The 23,854-nt window shown below is 40.6% G+C and overlaps 1 protein-coding gene across 2 annotated transcripts in view; it reads right to left on the bottom strand.

The window, feature by feature from the left end:
• Nucleotides 1-2,137: 2,137 nt before the first annotated feature.
• Nucleotides 2,138-23,854, bottom strand: part of spag9a (sperm associated antigen 9a) — a 46,372-nt gene continuing 24,655 nt past the window's right edge. For both annotated transcript variants that reach the window (XM_066641690.1, XM_066641691.1), the window contains 21 exons: nucleotides 20,795-20,852; nucleotides 20,472-20,624; nucleotides 19,848-19,899; nucleotides 19,589-19,719; nucleotides 18,695-18,751; nucleotides 17,697-17,852; nucleotides 17,387-17,516; nucleotides 16,591-16,683; nucleotides 16,098-16,250; nucleotides 15,341-15,509; nucleotides 14,821-15,042; nucleotides 13,853-14,048; nucleotides 12,306-12,431; nucleotides 11,690-11,770; nucleotides 11,447-11,514; nucleotides 11,205-11,353; nucleotides 9,599-9,770; nucleotides 9,037-9,150; nucleotides 6,893-7,069; nucleotides 6,285-6,428; nucleotides 2,138-5,040 (listed from right to left, as the gene is read on the bottom strand). In XM_066641690.1, the coding sequence (XP_066497787.1) occupies nucleotides 4,919-5,040; nucleotides 6,285-6,428; nucleotides 6,893-7,069; nucleotides 9,037-9,150; nucleotides 9,599-9,770; nucleotides 11,205-11,353; nucleotides 11,447-11,514; nucleotides 11,690-11,770; nucleotides 12,306-12,431; nucleotides 13,853-14,048; nucleotides 14,821-15,042; nucleotides 15,341-15,509; nucleotides 16,098-16,250; nucleotides 16,591-16,683; nucleotides 17,387-17,516; nucleotides 17,697-17,852; nucleotides 18,695-18,751; nucleotides 19,589-19,719; nucleotides 19,848-19,899; nucleotides 20,472-20,624; nucleotides 20,795-20,852 (2,723 nt within the window). In that variant the 3' untranslated portion in view covers nucleotides 2,138-4,918. The remainder of the gene's footprint in view (nucleotides 5,041-6,284; nucleotides 6,429-6,892; nucleotides 7,070-9,036; nucleotides 9,151-9,598; nucleotides 9,771-11,204; nucleotides 11,354-11,446; nucleotides 11,515-11,689; nucleotides 11,771-12,305; nucleotides 12,432-13,852; nucleotides 14,049-14,820; nucleotides 15,043-15,340; nucleotides 15,510-16,097; nucleotides 16,251-16,590; nucleotides 16,684-17,386; nucleotides 17,517-17,696; nucleotides 17,853-18,694; nucleotides 18,752-19,588; nucleotides 19,720-19,847; nucleotides 19,900-20,471; nucleotides 20,625-20,794; nucleotides 20,853-23,854) is intronic.

Raw genomic sequence — 23,854 nt, 5'->3', positions numbered from 1 at the left:
ATCAATAAAATGATTAGTGCCTCATTGGTGATGTTGGTGTATAAAGGTACAGAGCATGAACAATGATGTATTTAATTTTATAATGTAGGACCACTAATTCTTATATTACGCCCATAAAATATTTGGTGGATGGAGGCCACACGTTCAGTTTGTCATGGCTAATAGTTTATATATGTAGACCATGGGTTAAGGTTCTTGTGGCCACAAATGAATAAGCTGAGGCCATATTTTAATATTTGTATACAACAAATTAATATATGGAAGAGGAAAATGGATAAGTTGGGGCCTAGCATTGTCATGCATCAGAAGGAACCCAAGGCCCACTGCACCAGCATATGTTCTCACAGTGGGTCTGAGTACCCCGGTACAGTCTAATGGCAGTCAGGGTACCTCTGGCTAGCACGTGGAGGGCTGTGCGCCCCTCCAAGGAAAAACCTCCCTACCATGTTTGACCCGCTGCCAAACCGGTCATGCTGGAGGGTGTTGCAGGCAGCAGAACGTTCTCCATGGCGTCTCCAGACTCACATGTGGTCAGCGTGAACCTGCACCAATGGACAATCTGCCAATCTTGGTGTTCTCTGGCAAATGCCAATCGCCTTGTACTGTGTTGGGCTGTAAGCACAAGCCCCTCTTGTGGATGTTGGAACCCTCATGGAGCCTGTATCTGACAGTTTGTGCAGAAACAGATATCAGTGGCCTGCTGGAGGCTATTTTGCAGGGCTCTGGCACTGCTCCTCCTGTTCTTCCTTGTACAAAGGAGGAGGTAGAGGTCCTGCTGCTGGGTTGTTGCCCTCCTACAGCCCACTCCATGTCTCCTGGGGTACTGGCCTGTCTCCTGGTATCTCCTCCCTGCTCTGGACACTGTGCTGACAGACACAGCAATCTTCCTGCCACCGCTCGCTTTTAATGTGCCGTCCTGGATGAGCTGCACTACCTGAGCATCTTCTGTGGGTTAGAGACACCGCCTTGTGCTCCCTCTAGGGGTGAGAGCACTGACAAAATGCAAAAGTGACCAAAACATCATCCAGAAAGGATGAGAACAGAGAAACGGTCTGTGGTCACAGACTCTTTTATTCGGGTTGTTTTGCTAATTGCCTCTCATTTCTACCTCTTGTCGGTTCCATTTGCACAACAGCAGGTGATTTTGATTCACAATCAGTGTTGCTTCCTAAATGGACGGGTTGATTTCACAAAAGTGTGATTGACTTGGAGTTACATTGTGTTGTTTAAGTGTTCCCTTTATTTATTTATTTATTCAGAGCAGTGTATATAGGCCATCATCTTCAATCTATGACGGAAAAATACTACGAATTAGTCTTGGACTGATACATGAACACACTCCGGTATTGTTTATATTTGCCAGCATCACTTTAAATGAATTCAGAAAGAATGGTCACTTTAACATAATGGCCCTTTTTCATTAAAGACACAGTATCATCTCAAATCGATCAATATATTTTACTTGTATCTTTTTCTGTGTGGAGCAGATCAGAAAGGGACATTAAAAAGATGATTTACATCATTTTTCCTGTCCTATTAACTAAAGATATGTATATCCCATAATATATTCCTCATAATTGAAAATTGTGTATATTTTATTTACTATGTATATACAATGTGTGTGTATGTGTGTGTAATACATGTATTGGAACATGCTGAATATTGTGTGTGTGTGTGTGTGTGTGTGTATATATATATATCAAATGGTGCAGAAATCCACAGCTGGAGCACTTTAGATTGTCAAAGTTGTTCACAGTCCCTATCCTTGTAGACCACTTCCTTACAGGTTTCTCCTCATTTCATCACATCCACTTCAGCTTTGGAGTTGTCAATGAGCTCATTACTTGCATCAGGTGTGTTGGGAGCAGAATAATCTCTAAAGTGTGCAGGCAGTGGCCCAGCAGAGCCAGCAGTTACACTACTACATTATATTATATTAAATATTGTCCGTGTCATCACAAAATTACTGAAAAAATGAAGGAATGAGAGTAAAATCAGACTCTGTGCACTTTTAACCCTGCAGTGGTTAATGATAAATTAAATAGAAATCCTCAGTTAATATTCATAATATTCCACTTGCAAATACTGCAAGAAAGAACCAGTGACACAAAAAAGACCCCAGCCATTAATTCCCCATGAAATTGAGTTTAATAAGTTGTTAAAAATAAGGCTATGATGCTGTTTTAGCAAACATTGAACAGGAAAACCACAGTAATGACAAGCTGTGACAACCACAGCACATCCTGTGAGATTTAAAGTGGTATTCCACTGATTTTTCAAAAAATAAAAAATAAAAAAATAAAACGTAGTCATTAAAATAAAAACAAAGCAAAACTGAGTGATTTGATATGAAATGTGCTTTTTTACACCAAAGGACCTCTTAACAGTGGTGGTGATAGGAATGTTTAAAATATGAAATGCTTCTAAACATCAGAAGTCATTATATGAAATGTTTATTTTGCCTGATGTCAGATCTTGTTTTACAGACATTTAACGAAAGTTCTGGCCTAAAACAGATTGACAGGACATACAGGACAAACAGAACTAATAATGAACTAGTGTTTCTATTCTACTATTAACAATATTACATTAAAAAAAAAACGTATAAAACCTGTTAATAAATAAATAATTCTTCCCACAAAATAAAAGTCCTAAAACATTGACAGTAGGTGGGCTACAGAATGCACCACAAAGTCGAACAGCTTCGACCACAAAGAACTGTTTTTGTTTATGCATTTTTTTAAATGGGTTGTTGGGCGCTGTACCACCTCTTAATTAATTTATAAATTTCAGGTCTAATGTCCTTAAAAGAAACCAATTTCAGTTTCTAAATGTCACTACCACAGTCTTTTTCCTCTACATTTTTAATGTAAATTAGGTATTTGATGGTTACAGTTTTATTCCGTGTTAATGTACATTTTTAAATGTATTTTTCCTTCAATCAAAAACTGAAAGTGTCATTTTTGACTGTTTTTGCCTGAAAATGTCAGATTACCCAAATGTTTATTTCAAAATATCAATTCATAAGTGGTTTTGTGTTGTAACATCTGCAAAGTAGACATTCCAAGTCCCCTATTACCACTACTGGAAAGAACTGTATCTGCCATTTTGCTACAATTCACTGTTTCATATCAATCCACTCTGAAAGACTGTTTACACACTATGCAACCTTTTTGAAAAACAGGTGGAATTCCTCTTTAATGGTTCAAGCAACCATCCATACATTTGCATTCACACTCACTCACACACACACACACAATGCCACCCAAAAAGGCGGCAATAAACAGGGATTTGAACAAATACGCCGCAGTGTCCCTTTAAAAAACATGCATAGCTTAGTACAATGAATGTGTTGTTTTTCCGAATGATCCACACCGAGGTTATTCTGTATGCCCTACCTAATTCAGTCCATGATGTTACATGTAGCAATCAGCAATAATGCAATTTCTTCACAATGTCTGCAAAAACACACCACACCGATTGTGTATAAGTGTGGCCGACGTCACAAGAGTTATGTCCAACTAATATAATCTGTATGTATAAAGTTACATTCTGAACCACAAAAGTTCATTATGAAAAATAAATACTGGAATGGCAATACCAAAGATAAGAATATTCCCTTTCTGAGTTGGAATATAAACAAAACTACACCACCTGCAAGCTGTTTTTTTTTCTTCTTCTTCTTCAAATACAAAAAAGTCAAACATTGGCCCCGTCCTGCATTCATTTTTTGATATACACCACCAATGAAAAAGACTATAGTGTCTTACAAATAATGTGTACAAAAAACAGCAAAGGAACATGAATAAGAACATACTGACTGGTTTTGGGCTTCCCAGACTTTACAAGTAAACACTCGAGTCAAGACAAAAAACTAATGAGCAATAAAACACTAGTTTAGCGCCTCAGAGACAAATAAGTAAGGTGCAACACAAACCCAATTTCAATAAAAATCCCTGTTTAAGGAAAAAACAAAATCACTGATTTAGTGTAGAGAACGTTGCAAAATGTAAAGAAAGTGTTGCCTAGGTGAAATGCAAGTGATTATATCCAAGTTGAAAAGTTTGTTCTACAGTTTGTCCTTTGGTAACAGGGTAGTCCCTTTTGAAAAATGTAAAATTCATCACATGTTGGTCTTAAGTGTAATTGTACATTGGATACTATTTTAAAGTGCCAGAAAGCTAGCTCTTGCAGAAAGGTGCTAATACACTAGACAGACTCTAGAGCTAGGGCCTTGAGGAACTACATACCGGACTCTTCCATGCAGGTGAGAAAACATCCCTAGACACAGACTGGCTCTACAAACACCATGCCTTTACAGTGCTAGGACAAAGGAGACAGGACTCATGCCAGACAGCTTCCTGATAGTCTAGAAATGTCTGCAGCCTCAGTGCGTGTGACCAATGGCTCCAAAATGTGTCCTGCTCTGTCTTGCACAGTGCCTAACAAAACAACACAACATAGAAAATTCAGCCTGCATTATATTCTCTTCTACAGTATAATGTGCAGATATACACTTGCTAATATTGTAAAGTACAAGCACTTGTTTCCTTCATTGATCCCTGTGTTTCAGTGCCCCAGTAAACTAGAGCTCATTACATGGACTGTGCGTTCAAGATTTACAGTCCTGGGCGGATTTATCTGCTCCCTTTAATGTTCCCTGCCATCTGTTCCATATCTCAAATTCCTCATTTTCCTTCATGCCCTGTTGTGAATAAATGCCAGATTGGTCAAAAATGATAAACAATGAAGAACGCGTAAACATGGAAAATCAGCTACAACATGGGTTCCTGTCAGTCTTCTAATAATAATAATGGGAGTCAGAATAACACTAAAATAAAGGTGTGTAAAGGAGGCCCATTTAGGGTCAATTGAGGGGGCGAAGCTCCCTGTTGAACCTGAGGCAGTAATAGGACGGTCACTCATCACCCATGGCAACCTGCCAGACAATGATGTGGCTGCGCTCAGTTTTGGTGGGAGCTGACTGCAGCTTGATTGTAGGTTCCAGCGGCTCCTCATCCTCTGCTGTATCTTCATCACCTGCAAGATATTACATTTTAGACCAGAGTGTTTTTGTAGATATAGTAGAACAAACACCACCAAAAACTGACCATCATTCTGCACTCAAATGTGTATACAATGCCCATTACTGTCAAGGGCCAACAGCTCCCCATACACTGTTGTGTACAGTTTATTGCCTCTATGTATAGCAGTCTTTGTCAGCTTGTCTGCTGTTGTTTCATGTTGAATGTCCTGAAGGAACTTTATTTCGTTCTTGATTCAACACTGAGAATTGAGAAGCAATGAACATAATGCTGAATATGATTTTGAAAAATAAACCAATACGTACTGCACATTAAAACACTAGCACAGACCATGACTTTTCCCATTATGTTTATCCGTAAGTGTTATACAGGGTGGACTATTTATATGGATACACCTTAATAAAATGAGAATGGTTGGTGATATTAACTTCCTGTTTGTGGCACATTAGTATATGGGAGGGAGGAAACTTTTCAAGATGGGTGGTGACCATGGTGGCCATTTTGAAGTCGGCTATTTTGGATCCAACTTTTGTTTTTTCAGTGGGAAGAGGGTCATGTGACACATCAAACTTATTTCACAAGAAAAACAACGGTGTGCATGGTTTTAACGTAACTTTATTCTTTGTTATCTACAAGTTTCTGACCACTTAAAAAATATGTTCAAAGTGCTGCCCATTGTGTTGGATTGTCAATGCAACCCTCTTCTCCCGCTCTTCACACACTGATAGCAACACTGCAGTAGAAATGCTAGCACAGGCTTCCAGTATCCGTAGTTAATTCCCAATAAGTTTGATGTATCACATGACCCTCTTCCCATTGAAAAAACAAAAGTTGGATCCAAAATGAGATACAAAATGTGCCACAAACAGGAAGTTAATATCACCAACCATTCCCATTTTATTAAGGTGTATCCATATAAATGACCCACCCTGTACAGTGTCAGAAATCATGTAGACAAATCTATTTGAGAGCCCCTTTTTTCTGTACATGTTTGTGTTGATTTAAGAATGCAGTGTGCACAAGTAGTAAGCTGGACTTACTTGTTAGCTCCTTTAGCTCTACCTCCAGTGAAATGAAAAACCAGACATTTTACACTAAAACTGTCTTGATTGAAGTCCAGAGAGAAACATACATGCTATCTCATTTACAACATTGAAATCCATTCCCTGATTTCCACGCTGGGGCTTTACTGACATGTAAAGAATATAACATATGTAATAACGTTTCTAGAGTTCATACCCATCCTGAAATCTATGTATCCCTCTCCTCCGCTCATGACCAGCATAAACTTGGACTGCTGCTCTTGTGATTGAATTTCAAGAGAAGAAGCATCTGAGTCTTGCGTTATGCTGTCAGGGGATTTTGCTGGGGGGACAGCTTGACCTGAGGACAGACACATACAAACAGATATGAATATGATATATGTGTGGGCATCCCAAGAAGCTTCATGATAAGCCAATATTATCAAGATACTTGATCCATGGGTAATACTGCACAATCTCTACAGAAAGGCCTTGTCCATAGAATGGGATGATCCAGAGTAGCCACACAGTTATTTTTCTACTCTGTGTTCAACAAACACTGTAGCAACCACTGAAATAGGTCTTGGCATCTTCAGAATGTAAATAAAGACATCTAACTGCCATCTCATGGAAAAAGAAATGGATGTAAATTTGTATGTCATTACTTTAAAAAACAGACTCCATACATGTTAAAAAAAAGTTAATAATTACATAATTATTTCATTAAAAAGTGATACTTGTGCCTGTGTATCATTACTATTTTTGAAACCCAGAACAGTGCAATATGTTGTAATATATGTGAGTCAAATATATGCAATAAAACACCTGGTACTGCAACAAAGAACTTGACAGCATCTCTGTGGCCATGGAAACAGAGCTGGGCGTGAGCCATGGAGCAGTAGGGCACATAGAATCCTGAGTTTCCACTGTCTGAACTCTCATCTCCGTACACACGTACTGCACCTCCGGGCCGGCTGGCTATCACCCCCACACTTTTCTTAGCTACAGTGCAGAGGAAGTAGACAGCAAATATTATTCTCTACATTAAAACATACGTTCCATGAAAAAAAACTAATCGACACAATTTTCCTCTTAGCCCAAATGTAATCACAGTCTACAAGGAATATTTGGGGGTCCCTAGTGGCAACATGGCATAAGCTGTGTTTCCATAATCAGGAAAGCGCAAGTTCAATCCCTGGTGATGCCTCATCTGAAGCCATGAGTCATCTGAAGCCATGAATCTTAGAGAGAACAACTGGCCTTGCTCTTTCCCTCTGTACACATAATTCCTCTGCTCATAGTGCCAGCTAGCATGGATGTCTGTCAGCATGTCAAAAAGAAGAAGTGGATGTATGTGCTCACCCCCATCTTGGTGGAACTCTGTGCAGTCAGGGGAGACTCGGTGACAGACGGAATTATTGACGACTGGTAATATAATAGAGGTAATTATACTAGAGAAACTTTATTTCAGCTTTTATTGCTTTGAGCACATTAAGTTAATATTTGGGAGCATTGCCTTTAAACTGGTTAACTTTGGTCAAACTTTTTGGGTAGCCTTCAACCACTTTCTCATAAGTTACTGGAATTTTGGCCCATTCCTCCTGACAGAGTTGGTGTAACTGAGGATGGTTTGTAGGTCTCATTACACAACATTTTTCAGTTCTGAACATACATTTTCTCTGAGCTTGAGGCCATGGCTTTGTGACGTCCACCTCATTACCTTCACTTTGTCATATTGGTGAAACTTATATGGGGGTGGTTTGTAAGTGTGTGTTGCATTGGTACGAGTGGATCAGACACAGCTGAGAATGATCCACCACCCAAATCATACCTGCTCTATGTAGTCTTGTTCGGGTCCTGACCATTGAAGAGCAGGGTGAAAGGGGGCAAACAAAGTTTGCAGTGCAACGGATAGACTACCGTCTATAATGGTAGAACTATAAAGTGCTCTTGTATAGTCAGTGGAGCTGAAAGAATGGACAGTGAGTATCAAAAAAAGGGGCGATGTAAAAATGTCCATTACATTTTAACCACAGTAGTCCAACAATGCCACAGCAAAACACATCTGGGCTGATAGATAGCATCGGTGATAAGGGGAAAATTGTGTACATTTTTCAATACACTGAAAAATACTTTAGTGGGAAATGTGTCTCTTAGAACAAATGCTGCAAGATGCACTATTTAGATTCAAAGCATCTGGCATTAAAACAAGGTGAATGTTAAACACGTTAAAGCTCACACATCCCAGCTACTGAGTAACATCAGCAGAAGAGAGAGAGAGAGAGAGAGAGAGAGAGAGAGAGAGAGAGAGACTTTCCAATACAAAGGTAAGTAAACTAGAAGCAGTAAATGCAAACTCGCATATAGCAATAAAGCAAGGTAAGGTCATTTCACAGCCAGCTTGCTGGACATGGGAGTCATATTTCCCACTCACCCCTCAGCCTGAGGAGTCCATGCTGCAGACCCACAGCTATGGAGAGGGGAGTCCAGAGAAGTCAGAGACAAGAGAGAGAAGGAAGAAAGAGATAGGACAGAGAAGAAGGGGAAACGTAGAGTTTGAAGTCCACACCTAACTGGGACTTGACTTATTTCCAACTTATGTTTCCCAGCAAAATTTTGGGAACACATTTACATTTATGGAATTTTGACAAACACGCTTATCCAGAGCGACTTACAAGGTCACTGGTATTACAGGAAGGCCAATGCGGTGTTAGGCGTCTTGCCCAAGGACTCTTATTGGTGTAGCACAGACTGGCTGCCCAGACCTGGAACTGAACCCAGGTCTCTCACATTGGATCCAATAGTGTTACCACTGTACCACACCAAGTCTTTCAAGGAGTTTTACTTTATGAGTGATGAGCATGTTCTTTAGAACACCTTACAAAGGAATAAGTGTACATATCTAAAAGAAATGTGATACCAACTGTCCCTTTAAAGCAAAATCCTCTGTAATGTATGCATTGACTCACACTCTGAAAGAGGGATGGAGATGATGACACCGTTTCCTGTCCCAACCCACAACCGGTTACACGACACCATCAGAGCAGTGATCCTCACAAAGGAGAAGCCCAGTTTACCCGTGCCTAGCAGTCAAAAATGGTAGAAAATTTTAAGATGATTTAAGAAATAAAGTGCTGTATTGTTTTCATAACTTCTGTAATCATTTATGAATTTAAGAAATAAGAATGGGTTTTAGATCTGTGTTTAAAAACATTACTTAAAATTCCAATTACAGTAAACTGAATATTTTTTTTTGCATAGTAGTCTATTATCACCTAATCAAAATGCTCCCCTGCAGTTTAATAATACAACATCAGGTCAACAAATGGAGCTTGACTGTTTACACTGCCTCAGTTATGAACACCGTGAAAATCTATGTAGCACAGTGTTGGATAATCTCATTAGTTACACCAGAGATCAGAAGCATCAACAGCAGCTACACTTCAAACCGCATTAAGCCTCTTCCCCTCCCCAGAGTTGTAGGAACACTTGAGGCACTTTAGGAATGAAGGTGAGCATCCTCCTCCTCACCTAGCATTTTACTGACATAGGGCTCAATGTCCACATCTTGGAGGTGCTGGAAAGTGTGAGCATGGAAGAGCCGCAAGGTAGAGTCTAGACGGATGGACACCCAGATGCCATCCCCTACCCAGGCCAGCTGACGCACCTGACTCTCTTTACGTGGATGGGCATCAAATGATTTCTGGAAGAAAAAAAAAGTCTTAGTCATGTACCCTACCAAACAAAGGGAACATAACTAATATTCACTCATTCATTCATTCATTATCTCTAACCGCTTCTCCAATTCAGGGTTGCTGTGGGTCAGGAGCCTACTAGGATTCACTGGGCGCAAGGCCATAACTAATATTAATATTAATTCAAGATAAACAACTTATTAAAGAGAAAAAGTAATTCCTTGTAAAAATTATTACAACTTCTATCTCAGGTGTATACATTTTTATCTTAACAAGCCCTAACCCTAACACTGAAAATCCTCTGTATGTCATGGACTTTATTAAAAATATTAAATACCTGTAGCATAAGGGTCCTTAAACATTCACTGTATTATATCTTCAGCTTGAGCTTCAGGTAAAAACAGCTATTTCAAGGGATTCATTCATTCATTCCTTGTCTGTAAGCGCTTATCCAGTTCAGGGTCACAGTGGGTCCAGAGCCTACCTGGAATCATTGGGCACAAGGCGGGAACACACCCTGGAGGGGGCGCCAGTCCTTCACAGGACAACACACACACACACACACACAGACACTTTTGAGTCGCCAATCCACCTACCAATGTGTGTTTTTGGACTGTGGGAGGAAACTGGAGCACCCGGAGGAAACCCACACGGACACAGGGAGAACACACCACACTCCTCATAGACAGTCACCCGGAGGAAACTCACACAGACACAGGGAGAACACACCACACTCCTCACAGACAGTCACCCGGAGGAAACCCACGCAGACACAGGGAGAACACACCACACTCCTCACAGACAGTCACCCGGAGGAAACCCACACGGACACAGGGAGAACACACCACACTCCTCACAGACAGTCACCCGGAGGAAACCCACGCAGACACAGGGAGAACACACCACACTCCCCCGGAGGAAACACACGCAGACACAGGGAGAACACACCACACTCCTCACAGACAGTCACCCGGAGGAAACGCACACGGACACAGGGAGAACACACCACACTCCTCACAGACAGTCACCCGGAGGAAACCCCACGCAGACACAGGGAGAACACACCACACTCCATACAGACAGTCACCCGGAGGATACCCACGCAGACACAGGGAGAACACACCACACTCCCTTACAGACAGTCACCCGGAGGAAACCCACGCAGACACAGGGAGAACACACCAACCCCTCACACCCGGAGCAGGAATCGAACCCACAACCTCCAGGCCCCTGGAGTTGTGTGACTGCGACACTACCTGCTGCACCACCGCGCCGCCATTTTTCAAGGGATTTACAACTAAAAATATCTGTTCATCATTGTGGACCCATCTAAATGTCCTAAAATTATTTGAACCTTGTTCAGTACTACCATCATTCTACAACCATTTCTAAACGTATCTGCAACCAAATTCTAACCAGTATGTTGTGAAATGGGAATATACCTCAATCTTCATCATTTTGGGCTGGATGACATAGATCTTGTTCCTGTAGCCACACCACACTTTATCATGCACCACCGTCATGCACCGAATTGAGTGGTGAGGCCGACCCAGGTCCAGCAAGTGGTAGTTGGTTAAATCCCATTGGCTGTCTATAAAATTAGATGGCATATTTCTTTAAAACTGATAGTCTATAAAGTTTTGAGAATTGAGGCTGTACATAGAAACACAAATGAGGAACTTACCTAGACCTCTGTGGAAGATCGCTAGTGTGCCATCAGCTAAAGCTACTAGCACTCGCCCTTTAACATGACTATGGAAATAACAGACATAAAAATAAAACTAAACAATTAGTCTTCCTGAAATAAGAAGAAATCTGGATTTAAAAATCTTGGCATATACCCTTCCTAATTTAAAAATTAAAAAAGAAAATTTTTGCTTTGCCATGCCATGACATACAAAAAGTTAACCTTCCACTTTTCACTTACACTATATTGAGGATGGAATCCTTCAACTTCACCGCATGCAGGCACTTCCTCCACCGTGCCACAGAAGAGTGCACATACAAGCTACAGATTGGAAAAAGAATTAATGAAAGGATAAATGATATGCAACCATTTATTTGTTGAACTTATACCCCAAAACCTAGAGCACTGACACTGTTTGCACTGAATATGCTCCTATACTGAGGTGCCCTCAGTCAGGATGTGGCTTACACAAATAATAACGTCTCTACCTCTAGAGAAACTGACATTTGATTTGTATCATAAAATGTTGGAAGATCTGGTCTTGTTTATGTGCTTATCAGGAAATTTAAATGTTTTTTATGATTTACTAATTTTTTGTACATGTATCATATGTAATAAATGTATCATTTGTGAACTCTGATGAGTTTTGAGTTTACCATGTACCCATAAACAAACTTCCAATAAACAACCATTTCAGGCAGAGTGCTTATCTCTAGACCAAAATAGCTGAGCAAAGATGGCAGAGAAAGCAGCTAAATACATAACTAAGACGTTTCTCTGCCATTCCTACTAGAGTTTACAGCTCCTGGAGAAATAAAAACATTGGTGTGTGTGTGTGTGTTTGTGACTGTCTCACCAGCCATTCTGGGCTCCAAGCCACATGGTGGGCAAGGTGCTGCTCATCCTCTGCATCCCTTCCTTGGCCTGGTCCTGCTCAGTGCATGGAAACAGTGCACTCTCGTCACTCTCATGACTCGACTCCCTGACACAAAAATCATGCCGGCAAAAACACACCTCTGTCAGTTTATGAAATAAAAACACATGATGGACATGATGACAAAGGTGATCAATATGACATTAGTTTTAATCTATCTCAGATCACTTCAATAATTACTACACAGGCTTGTGATGCAACTATACACTGATCAGTGCCAGGTGCACACAGCATTCCCCCAATATTCATGTCGCTTTAAAAGGTCATAACAACCAAGTTGTATACATCCGATAAAAAGTAAAACCGCCTGTATTTTAATGACTATAAACCACTGTTCTGATATTTGTACCAGAACCCAACATGAGGCCTCTGTTCTGCTCTGAGTGCTAGCATTCAGGCTGCTGTTCTGATGTGTGTTCTGGGACCTTGGCTGCCGTTCTGCCGTGTGGACCAGCATTCTGGTTGCTGTTTTGCTATGGTTACTGGCACTTGGGCCAATGTACTGCTGTGTCCTGGGGATTGGATCACTGTTATGTTGTGTATATCAGCACTAGGGCCATATATTCAGTACTAGTGTAACATAACTAATCATAAGGCACAGCAACATCTCAGCTACAACTCCTACTTGGAAATAGGAGATGGCCGATTTAATTGGAAGTGGTGCTCAGTTTGTGAGTGCAGGAGTCTCTCTCGTATTTAAGCCATCGGCTTCAACACCATGCCACCGTTTTAGGTAAACTGACAAGTTTGTGGTATTAGCAGAGTGCCTTAAAATCTTACTTAAATACTTTGCAAAAGGCAAAGTTACTTTATGTCTGCCCGTTACTTTTCTAAACTTTTCCAGGGTGGCATGGTGGCGCAGCAGGTAGTGTCGCAGTCGCACAGCTCCAGGAGCCTGGAGGTTGTGGGCTCAGTTCCCGCTCTGGGTGACTGTCTGTGAGGAGTGTGGTGTGTTCTCTCTGTGTCTGCGTGGGTTTCCTCCGGGTGCTCCAGTTTCCTCCCACAGTCCAAAAACACATGTTGGTAGGTGGATTGGCGACTCAAAAGTGTCCTGAATGTGTGTGTGTGTGTGTCTGATGCCCTGTGAAGGACTGGTGCCCCCTCCAGGGTGTATTCCTGCCTTGCGCCCAATGATTCCAGGTAGGCTCTGGACCCACTGCGACCATGAATAATGAACGAAAAAATGTCTCCACACCCATGATTTGTAAGCGATGAGAGTGTGTCTAACTTTTATTTCATTACTAATAAATAAATGCAATAAATTCTTTTTAAATTATATGATAGGAAAAATGCTTAATATCATTAAGTGATAATGATAAGAGTACATTACATGTACTCACTGATTTCAGGTTAACTTCAAAATAAGTCTTAAAGATCGTGAAAGGCATACCGTATTTAGGTGTGTACATACTTTTAACAGTATTGTATTTTTTTTGTGAGAGAAAAAATGGTTTTCTCTGTCTACTCACCCTGATTTACTGTCTGTGTGAGCAGTGGTTTCAGTGGGCTGTGCTCCCAGCGGGTCTGTGAACACATGCTCTGTGTAAATGCCAGGCTGACTTGCATCTGTGCTCGTACCCTCGTCATCTTCCTCAGTTGCCTCGGTGGCCTCCTCTGCAGTGGGAACTCCGTCTTCTCTGGAGCTAGGTTCCCTAGACAGCTCCACTACACAAACAATAGCTTGTTTTACACCACTTATACGTTTATTTGTAAACAAATTCCTGAGATTGATTACAGTTATTATGCCAAATACTCATAATCACATCAAATCAAATCATAAGGCCTAAGAATTACATCAATGAGCACTAAATCAAAATGACAAAGCAAGAAGCTCAGCTTTAATTCTAAAGGTGCGTAGACGGCAGCTGGGGGGAATTTTGTATATGTCCATGTGTATTCACATTTCAAGCTGTCTGAGTATGAATGTCAAAACCTACATATTCATGAACGTACCTACTGAACATCAGAGATTTAGAGTAATGCTTGCAGTGTTGCTATCCTATAATACAATTTAATTATTGGTGCTATATGGGTGGCACGGTGGCTCAGCAGGTATCTAGGTGTCACAGTCACACAGCTCCAGGGGCCTGGAGGTTGTGGGTTTGATTCCCGCTCCGGGTGACTGTCTGTGAGGAGTGTGGTGTGTTCTCCCTGTGTCTGCATGGGTTTCCTCCGGGTGCTCCGGTTTCCTCCTACGGTCCAAAAACACACATTGGTAGGTGGATTGACGACTCAAAAGCGTCCGTAGGTGTGAATGTGTGTGTGTGTGTCTGTGCTGCCCTGTGAAGGACTGGCGCCCCCTCCAGGGTGTATTCCTGCCTTGCGCCCAATGATTCCAGGTAGGCTCTGGACCCACCGTGACCCTGAACTGGATAAGCGCTTACAGATAATGAATGAATGAATTAATTAATATTGTTCTCAATCAACCAGTTTTTACCTCTCCCCCTGACAGGGCTGAGCTCTGCTGGAAGCTCACTGGTCCCTGTGCTACCAGAGACGACTCCCTCTGCAGTGCAGCCAACTGCTGAGATCCCGCTCAGCGCTCCATCGCTGCCCTGTGAGCTGTTACTGGCCACACTGCCGGTCAGTGAGCCTTCAAGCACCCCCTCTGTGTCCTGAGGAATTTCTTCCCCAGCAGGGTAATCTGTTTCCAAAACACCTGGTACATGCATAAAAACCAACAAACACTTTAAAAAAATTACACAATATTATTTATAACCAGTCAAGTTTTCAACAGTATAACATACAGTGTCAGAAAATGTTTGACACAATACTACTGGGTGAGGTACAGGCTTCCATTTATTCCTAGGAGCATTTGAAACATAGCTCCAGTGCCAAGCAACTTACCTTGACACCAAATATGCATTGGATCTCTCCTGAATGACTACATTTGGGGAAGGTACAAACTTACTCTGATTACTTTAACTTGTAATGATGTGTATGATTGCGTGGCTAACCTGGCACACTGGCGATACACAGTACATGCGAGTTGCAGACATAAAAGCTGTCCAGCATCACGGAGGGCTGTGTGGCATCCAGGATCATCACTTTGGTGGAAGAGTGGGTGCTGGTGCAGATCCAGACCCGACTGGTCATCTCCACCTGCAGGACGTCTCGCTCTTGTTCCTGACACACCACAGAAAGTGTCATGAACAGTGCACACACTGGTACTTGTACATAGTTGTATCATCAAAACTGGAGCGCTGTAGCACTTTGAGATTTCTTTGAAATGTAAAGTGCATTACAAATAAAATGTACTATTATTATTATTATCATCAGTAGTAGTAGTAGTATTGTAAGATTGAAGATTTAACAAGCAGCTAGTTTGTGCTGGATGTATGCATTTTGCCGTGAAGCCAAGTCTCTCTGACCAATCAGGGCTCTGCAAGGTTTATACATAACATTTAAGCCCTACTCATCTTCTTGGGAACCACGAGTGAATGGGTTCTATGTACCAGGTACCGTATTTGCCCTGTGGAAATGCAAAAGAGCCAAGTAGAGCTGAGCTGAGATGAGTAGGTACCATGCAGTAGAAAAGTGCCATAACCCTCTTGTGCTTTGTGCTGTTATGAATGAATGGAACGTTCTCCATCCCATTGCAGCATGTAAACATATCTCAAACTTTGCATTTTAATTGTATTTATTCTCTAATCGTGCCTATTTTAATGTGCTTTAACCGTTCTAAGGCCCTTGAATTAAAGCTTCTCAACCCACCTTTGGTTCCTGCTCAAGCTGGTCCAGGCTGCTCTGAGAGCCTTTTCTCTTTTTAGAGCTTTCTGTCTCAGCCACAGAATGGTCAGCACCCACACTAAGTCCTGCTTCCCACAGCTTACCGCCTGAGAGGTTCACACCAGCAGCACACCACAGCTGAGGAGATCACAGCAGATATGGTTTAACTGTAAGGCTAAATGTAAAATATTAAAGGCAAACTTTATAGAATTCAATGTGAATATGCATGATTAGAGAAAGTCGAGTCATATAGTGTCTTATTCCCTATGACATCAGCTTTGGAAAGTTTTTCACTTATTGGAAGCAATACACAATAACCCAGCCAAAGACAAATTTGGCAATGTTGGCCAACAGTATTGTTGAATTCCAAATCACGATAATGCCAGGCAATTCTGTTTTAAAAGGACAAAACCTGTGAAGATTGTCAAGAAAATAAACTGGCAATGAACACGTGCAGTAATACAGCTAAAGAGCTGACCTTCATAGAAGCATCTTTCTGCTCCAAAGGTCTCAGGTACACAGGCACAGGCAAGTTCTTCACTTTGCTCTCTGTTTGCTCACCATTTGCTATCTGTGAAATGACGTGCAAAAGAACAAGAATTTAGTAAGTTTGGCACATGTTTTGCCTGTGAAACAAACCATATATTTAATTATAAGCAAAAAACTATTTGTCTACTCTTCTAGAACTACTGGGAAATACAGGGGTTGGACAATGAAAGTGAAACACCTGTCATTGTAGTGTGGGAGGTTTCATGGCTAAACTGGAGCAGCCTGGTGGACAATCTTCATTAACTGCACATTGCACCAGTAAGACCATGTGCATCCAATGGTTCAAACACTGTGTCCTGAAGGCGGTGCCGTGTATCAGGACGAAAATGCACCAATACACACAGCAAGACTGGTGAGAGATTGGTTTGATGAACATGAAAGTGAAGTTGAACATCTCCCATGGCCTGCACAGTCACCAGATCTAAATATTATTGAGCCACTTTGGGGTGTTTTGGAGGAGCGAGTCCGGAAACGTTTTCCTCCACCAGCATCACGTAGAGACCTGGCCACTATCCTGCAAGAAGAATGGCTTCAAATCCCTCTGACCACTGTGCAGGACTTGTATATGTCATTCCCAAGACGAACTGATGCTGTATCGGCCGCAAAAGGAGGCCCTATACCATACTAATAAATTATTGTGGTCTAAAACCAGGTTTCACTTTCATTGTCCAACCCCTGTACATTAAACCGACACTACCACTTAAGCGTTACAGACATTATCTTGCCTTGTATTTGCTTGGCAAACTCCAGCCATGAGCCATCATCCGTCCATCTTCCTTCTGCATGTGAGCTTTCACCTGACGGTACTGAGCCTTCTTCTGCTCCTTACGGGATGGAGAACTGCATGGGTCCACACTGACAAAAAGAGACAAAAGAATTGTACATAATAGAAATTAGAATAAATGTAAATATACTTTAACATTTACCCTGTGATTAGTATTATCCTATTGATTTTACTAACAAAGCTATTTTTTTCTCATTTTAGTCACTGGGAGTTTCACCCACTAGTTTTACCAAAGCTACAGAAATGCTTACTCTTCTTTGAGGAAGTCAAAAGCTTTAGATCTCTCAGTAGGGAACTGGGAGAAGGTGTTGCTCTTCCTCATGCCGCTGGGTGGATTGTACCTCACGTTGGAGGGGCAAGTCTTCACTGCGCTGCTAGAGGATGAGGAGCTGAACAACCTGCTGAAGCTGGAACAGCACACAGAGAGAGCTGACACAGAGATGGGGAAAGGAGCATAACAGGCACATTCACAAACATTGAAAAACATGCTCTGGGACACAGCTACAATCACAGTGAATATACCTGAGGAAAGTGATACAAATACTGTTGTCACCAAAACTTAAGGGAACATTGAAGGGACAAAAATGTTTTGGCAATCTCTAAATTAGTATAATTATCTTTCATTTATTGTAATCCAATCACAGAGCTGCTGTATGTTGACTTGTACTTGTCTAAAATTGTTTAGCAAATCAAAAAACAGCAGATTTATTTCATATCCCAAAAATAAAATGGTGTCCTCAGAATTGCTCTGTACAAAGGTCACGATGAAAAATAAGTTACATTTTCCGGCTCATTTTGACTTCTCTGGGCCTTCAGCCCTCTTGAAACTTGGTAAGTGGACTCTTAGGATTGAAGTCTGATTAGCCCTTATTGTATAAAAACAATATATAATATGATGTATCAGGAATGAACCATCTAACAGCAGAAGCCTAGTAATAACTTAAGAAATATTATATGAGGAGTACTAATAAATGAAATGCAATAATGGGACAAATTGAGGGGCATCACAACTGGAACAACCCAAGGAAAAATGGCTGGGCCAATTTTTTAATTTAAACATTGTTAGGAATGGATTTGTCAGGTGTGGACTGAGGAGGAAACAAGAACACTCCAGATAGGACTGTTTTACCTACATGCTGAAGAACAGAGTCAAAAAAAAGAGAAAGAGATGTGAATTTGAGAATATAAACAAATTGTTGACAAGCACAGTCATATAAAGGCTTGGCATGTGATAATAGCAGGTTCTTACAATTGCCAAATGCTAGACGTCTTCTTCTCAGTGAGAGCAGGGTTTTCCCTTGAAGCTCTGTGAAGGAACAAGACATGATATCATGTAGAAAGCAGAGCAGGGAAGATGAAAGAAATCGGTTTCTAGTTTAAGGATAAAGACTCCTCTTTAGCAGCAGAGCAATGAGTTGTGCCGGTTAACTAATCTAAAGAGAAGAGCTTTAGCAATCCACAGTATGAAAAACTATTCAGAAGACAAGCTGGACCACAACACCAAAAACACATCTATAACAAAAAAACATACATCTCAGTTTCACAATCATTCAAAGTCATTAGCAGCAGGTTACGTAGGTTGTATAGGTTTTGACAAAAGTGTGGACTTTACAAAAAATTTAAATTGGCAAGGCCTATCACTGTTTGAGTACTGAGAAAATCAGAAGTGTGCTCTAGGACCTGTCAAAGCCAAACGGAAATCAAAGGGCTGATAAATTTGACTATTGAACATTCAAAATACAATACTGTACAGTCAATACATCCTTCAGTCTCTTCTGAGAGTTTCACAACTGATGTATTTTGTGAGAATCACGGTCAGTGATCCAAACTGAGGCGATTCTATTCTTTTTTGTTTTTAATTTTTTTAATTTTTTAAAATTATTTTGTAATTTTTGGTTTTAAAATAAAGCTTACATTTTTCAGAAGCAAAACAATGTACTCAATGTATAATAGATTTTGAGGAATCAATACATAAATGATCAGAAATCTTCATCAAACATAAAAATACATATACCACTCTTATACCACTAGTAAATTTAATGTAAATGTATGAAATTATGCAATGTGTACTCTAATACTGTATCATAATTTTCTTCTGAGCGATCAGAAGAGCATATATTCAGCAAGATACTGTGATATTTACCGTATCATCTCTGTCCACCTGACTGCTTCCTGTAGCTCCATCAGTCTCTCTTTATACTGGTTCCTCTCCATGAGCACACGTGCCATCTCCATCCGCGTGAAACGACGTCTCTGAGCCATGGGCACATCGTTCTGCCAAAGAATAAGGGTCATTGTGTGATCTAAATGTTTATCTACATCACACCCAGCCAAACGGGTCTTATCGAACACAGCCACTCTAAGCTGAAGCATAAAGGAATTTTGACGTAACTCACACTCACCTCATCTTCATCTTTGCTTTTTTGTTTGACCTCCTCCATTTCTACTCGAATCCTATCACGCATAAATAATCCAAATTAAACAGTGGATAGGAGCGTTACAGCGTTATATTTCCTAAATAACCTAAAACAAATTATTTCGATGCCAGAAATTTAATTAAAACAATTTAAAAACATCAGAAACATCCTTTGCTATCTGAACAGTGAACATCAGTGTGAAGAAAGAAGCAGAAAACATTGCACACATCTTAGCAACTAAATATCACATTTCTCTCCACACTTTGGCCTTCATACACGATCTATTCTTTTTAAACAAACGTGCAGGGATATTTTTCTGTAGCTTCAAAGTCCCATCTTAGAAGTTGGTTGCATTTACTGCTTCTCAGAAATCCACTTCATGGTGGAAATTAAATGAATGAACATTTGTCTCTGACTTCAACTTAGTACTTTATATTTAGTTCATATATTGGCCAAATAGAACTACAAATCAAGTCAAGACTTGGGCATTCCCTGCTAAAATCATCAGGAGAATCAAGCTGCAAGCTTTAGGAACACTGGGTAAGCGCTAAGGCAGGACAGATTTATAAACAGCATAATCACGCAAAGACTGTGAAAACTGTGATGTACTTCTTGAAATCTTCCTCCAGTTCTTTGTTACGGTCCTCCAGTTTGATTTTGGCCTGGATGACTCCATCCAGCTCTGTCTGAAGAACCTCCTTCTCAGAGGTGAGCTCATCCACCCGGACAATCAGATCATTCTTCACCACGTTCAGTGCATTTCTGTACACAGTCACACACACACAAATTTCTTTAGAAAGAACAAAGCAGGTCATTTCAAACAATAGAGCCTACAGAAAAATTGTTGTCTGGATTATTTTAACAGCATGGTCATCCGATTCATCCTTTTCAACAAGCTTTAGGAATGTGCATCTTTCAAAATGCATGCCTACTTTGTCTCCAGCAGCTGTGTATTTTCCAGAATTAGATTCTCAACTTCTCGTCCCATGCCTGTAGAAAAACAGACGGAGTACCAGTGAGAACAAGAAGAACTAAAAATGTCTGATATTGACTATTAGAGCTCGACCAATATGACATTTATTTTAACTAAGGTTTCTACTGACTTTCAGGAGACAAACCATAATATAAAAAAACCTATTCATTTTATAAACTCGTATAAAAAGCAGAAGTTTATTTAATTCGTCTTATAGTTATCGTCAGATTGATCAAATATTGTTTTGTGCTAGAGTTGTTTGGATATATTTCAGGTTTTTAATCTAACCACTATGGTTGTAGAACTGTGTGCTGAGCAGTCTCTGTAAAGGCTGGCATACAGTTGTGAGAACATCACGTCAGAGCTCTTTGACAAACAGTGGGTATTTCAGCTTGTACTCCTCTTATAGAAGAACAGAGTAAAACACATTGAAATAGAGCTGTAGTAAAAGAGGATAATGCCCTGAAACCCCATGTGATCGTTTTGAGTCTGTTAAAGAATAAATCAGATCTATATTTGGATTGCATTTATTCTTGACTAGATTTCTGACAACTGAACGTTAGATTAGTCAAGCCCTAATAACCAGTTAAAAGCACAGAGCTAGACTGTTTCTCTTTTGAGCAGGGAACCGGGTGTAAGATTTGCTTTTTTGCCAAGTGTAGACAGGAATGGAGTGTGTAAAAACGACACCACCAAACGTGTTTCACACACACACACACACACACACACACACACACACACACAGATTTAGAAATGTACACAAAAAAAATTAGAATAGCATAAAACTAAACACACGAATGTAGTCACACAAAGGAGAGAGAGACCGGCAGAGAGACACAGATGGGATGGGATGTCTTACCAAGCAAACTCAGGTCTGAAAAAGCATGCAGTCCATGTTGGGCAGAGAGAACAAGAAGGATGAGGACAGTCTTTGAGTATAAGACAGAGGCAGGTTTAACCAAGCTGGTTAGGCTTACAACCCCATTTCTATGATACACACGTCATATAGAAAGAGAAATTTTTTCATCATAAATTCTGCATAAAACAGAGTAAACAGAGTAATTCAGAGCGTTTGGTATGAAATGTATCACTGATTTGTTTACAATGACAACAATACGGGTGCAGCCTCTACAATTTAACTATTCCCAATGTATTCACAATGATACGTAATGACCATTTTGATACATGGGTGGTGGTAAAGCTTTGGATATTATTTTGGGCATTCCAGTTTTTTGCATGTAACTACACCTGGGAGGGAATTTAAAAAAAGTTCTTTAGTCTCCTCTGATGTACTTTTAAAGACAACTTTGGGTGTCTGGGTTCTATAAACAAATGTCAACGATTCGGACAGAGGTTTCTTTAGAACGCAGCATTTCACATCTAACCACTGAATGACTGAAATACTCAGAGCTTTTGGGAAATCAGTGAAATTCCCCTTTGACCAAAGAATAACTTTTTGCATTAAACTTATATCATGAATGTATGGATAAAAGCATGAGGACAGAACCAGAAACAAAAAACAGACAGAAGAGACACACAGGAATTGAAAGACAGACAAGAGGACAGACAGAAGGATGTATACACACCAGAGTACTCCACTGGGATAAGGGACAAAGGCCAGAGAACAGGAGGACACAGCATGGAAAGAGAGAGCCTGGTTAGCTTTACAGTGTCTAATATACACGACAGACACTGCCTCAATGCCATCACACATGCAGTTAAGGAGAAAACAAAGAAAACACATAATACCAGCCTGGTTTCATTACAAAGTAATTTGATACTTTTCCAGTATGCAATTTGCAATAAATTCATAATATATTTTAACTAAAGCTCATAACAGCTTTAATAGATTGAGACATATCTAATTTATATTTTAGATGAATTCATGGTTAGTGTCTAAACTTTGCCTGCTGCAGGATCAATATTTCTTTGAGATGTTAACCCTCAAGTAAAAACTTAAATACTTTCAGACAACCGCGACCCTGAAATAGATTACCCTTTTCAGACATTATCAACTCTCATTTCTAAAATGTAGTAGCAGATGTCGTGAAGCCTGGATTTTGCCCATTATTATTCTGATCAGGCATTTAAATGAATTTACTATTAACTTAAAACTGAGTAAATTTCATGGAACACCTCTTTAAAAGAGCAATTTTAACAGTCATTTTTAAACTAGCACAAGGTGTGCTGCATTTCTGAAATCTCCTGCAAGTAATTGCTGAAAGGAAATCCAATTTCTCATGTGGTTATGAGGATGTCCTATATTAGAGACAGAAGCAGTGGCACATTCACGGTCATGAATGAAAACATTAACAACAATGTAGTTAAAATAAGTAATATATTTATACATGTCTGCATGATTTTCCTTTACTGCAACTATAAGTTCTTTAAGCATGAGTGGCTGAATGTGCAGCAATTTACAAGAACATTTTTTCGTCATACAACTTTCATTCATTCATTATCTGTAACCCAGGGCAACACAGGGCAACACAGTCACACATTCACTCACACACTCACACCTACGGACACATTTGAGTCACCAATCCACCTACTAACGTGTGTTTCTGGACTGTGGGAGGAAACCGGAGCACCCGGAGGAAACCCACACAGACACAGGGAGAACACACCACACTCCTCACAGACAGTCACCCAGAGAAAACCCACGCAGACACAGAGAGAACACACCACACTCCTCACAGACAGTCACCCGGAGGAAACCCACGCAGACACAGGGAGAACACACCACACTCCTCACAGACAGTCACCCAGAGAAAACCCACGCAGACACAGAGAGAACACACCACACTCCTCACGGACAGTCACCCAGAGGAAATCCATGCAGACACAGAGAGAACACACCACACTCCTCACAGACAGTCACCCGGAGGAAACCCACGCAGACACAGGGAGAACACACCACACTCCTCACAGACAGTCACCCAGAGAAAACCCACGCAGACACAGAGAACATACCACACTCCTCACAGACAGTCACCCGGAGGAAACCCACGCAGACACA

The sequence above is a fragment of the Hoplias malabaricus genome, chromosome 13 (assembly GCF_029633855.1).
Source record: "Hoplias malabaricus isolate fHopMal1 chromosome 13, fHopMal1.hap1, whole genome shotgun sequence".
Lineage (NCBI taxonomy): Eukaryota > Metazoa > Chordata > Actinopteri > Characiformes > Erythrinidae > Hoplias > Hoplias malabaricus.
The sequence above is the reverse complement of the archived record's forward strand: the minus strand, read 5'-3'. Positions and strand labels throughout refer to the sequence as shown.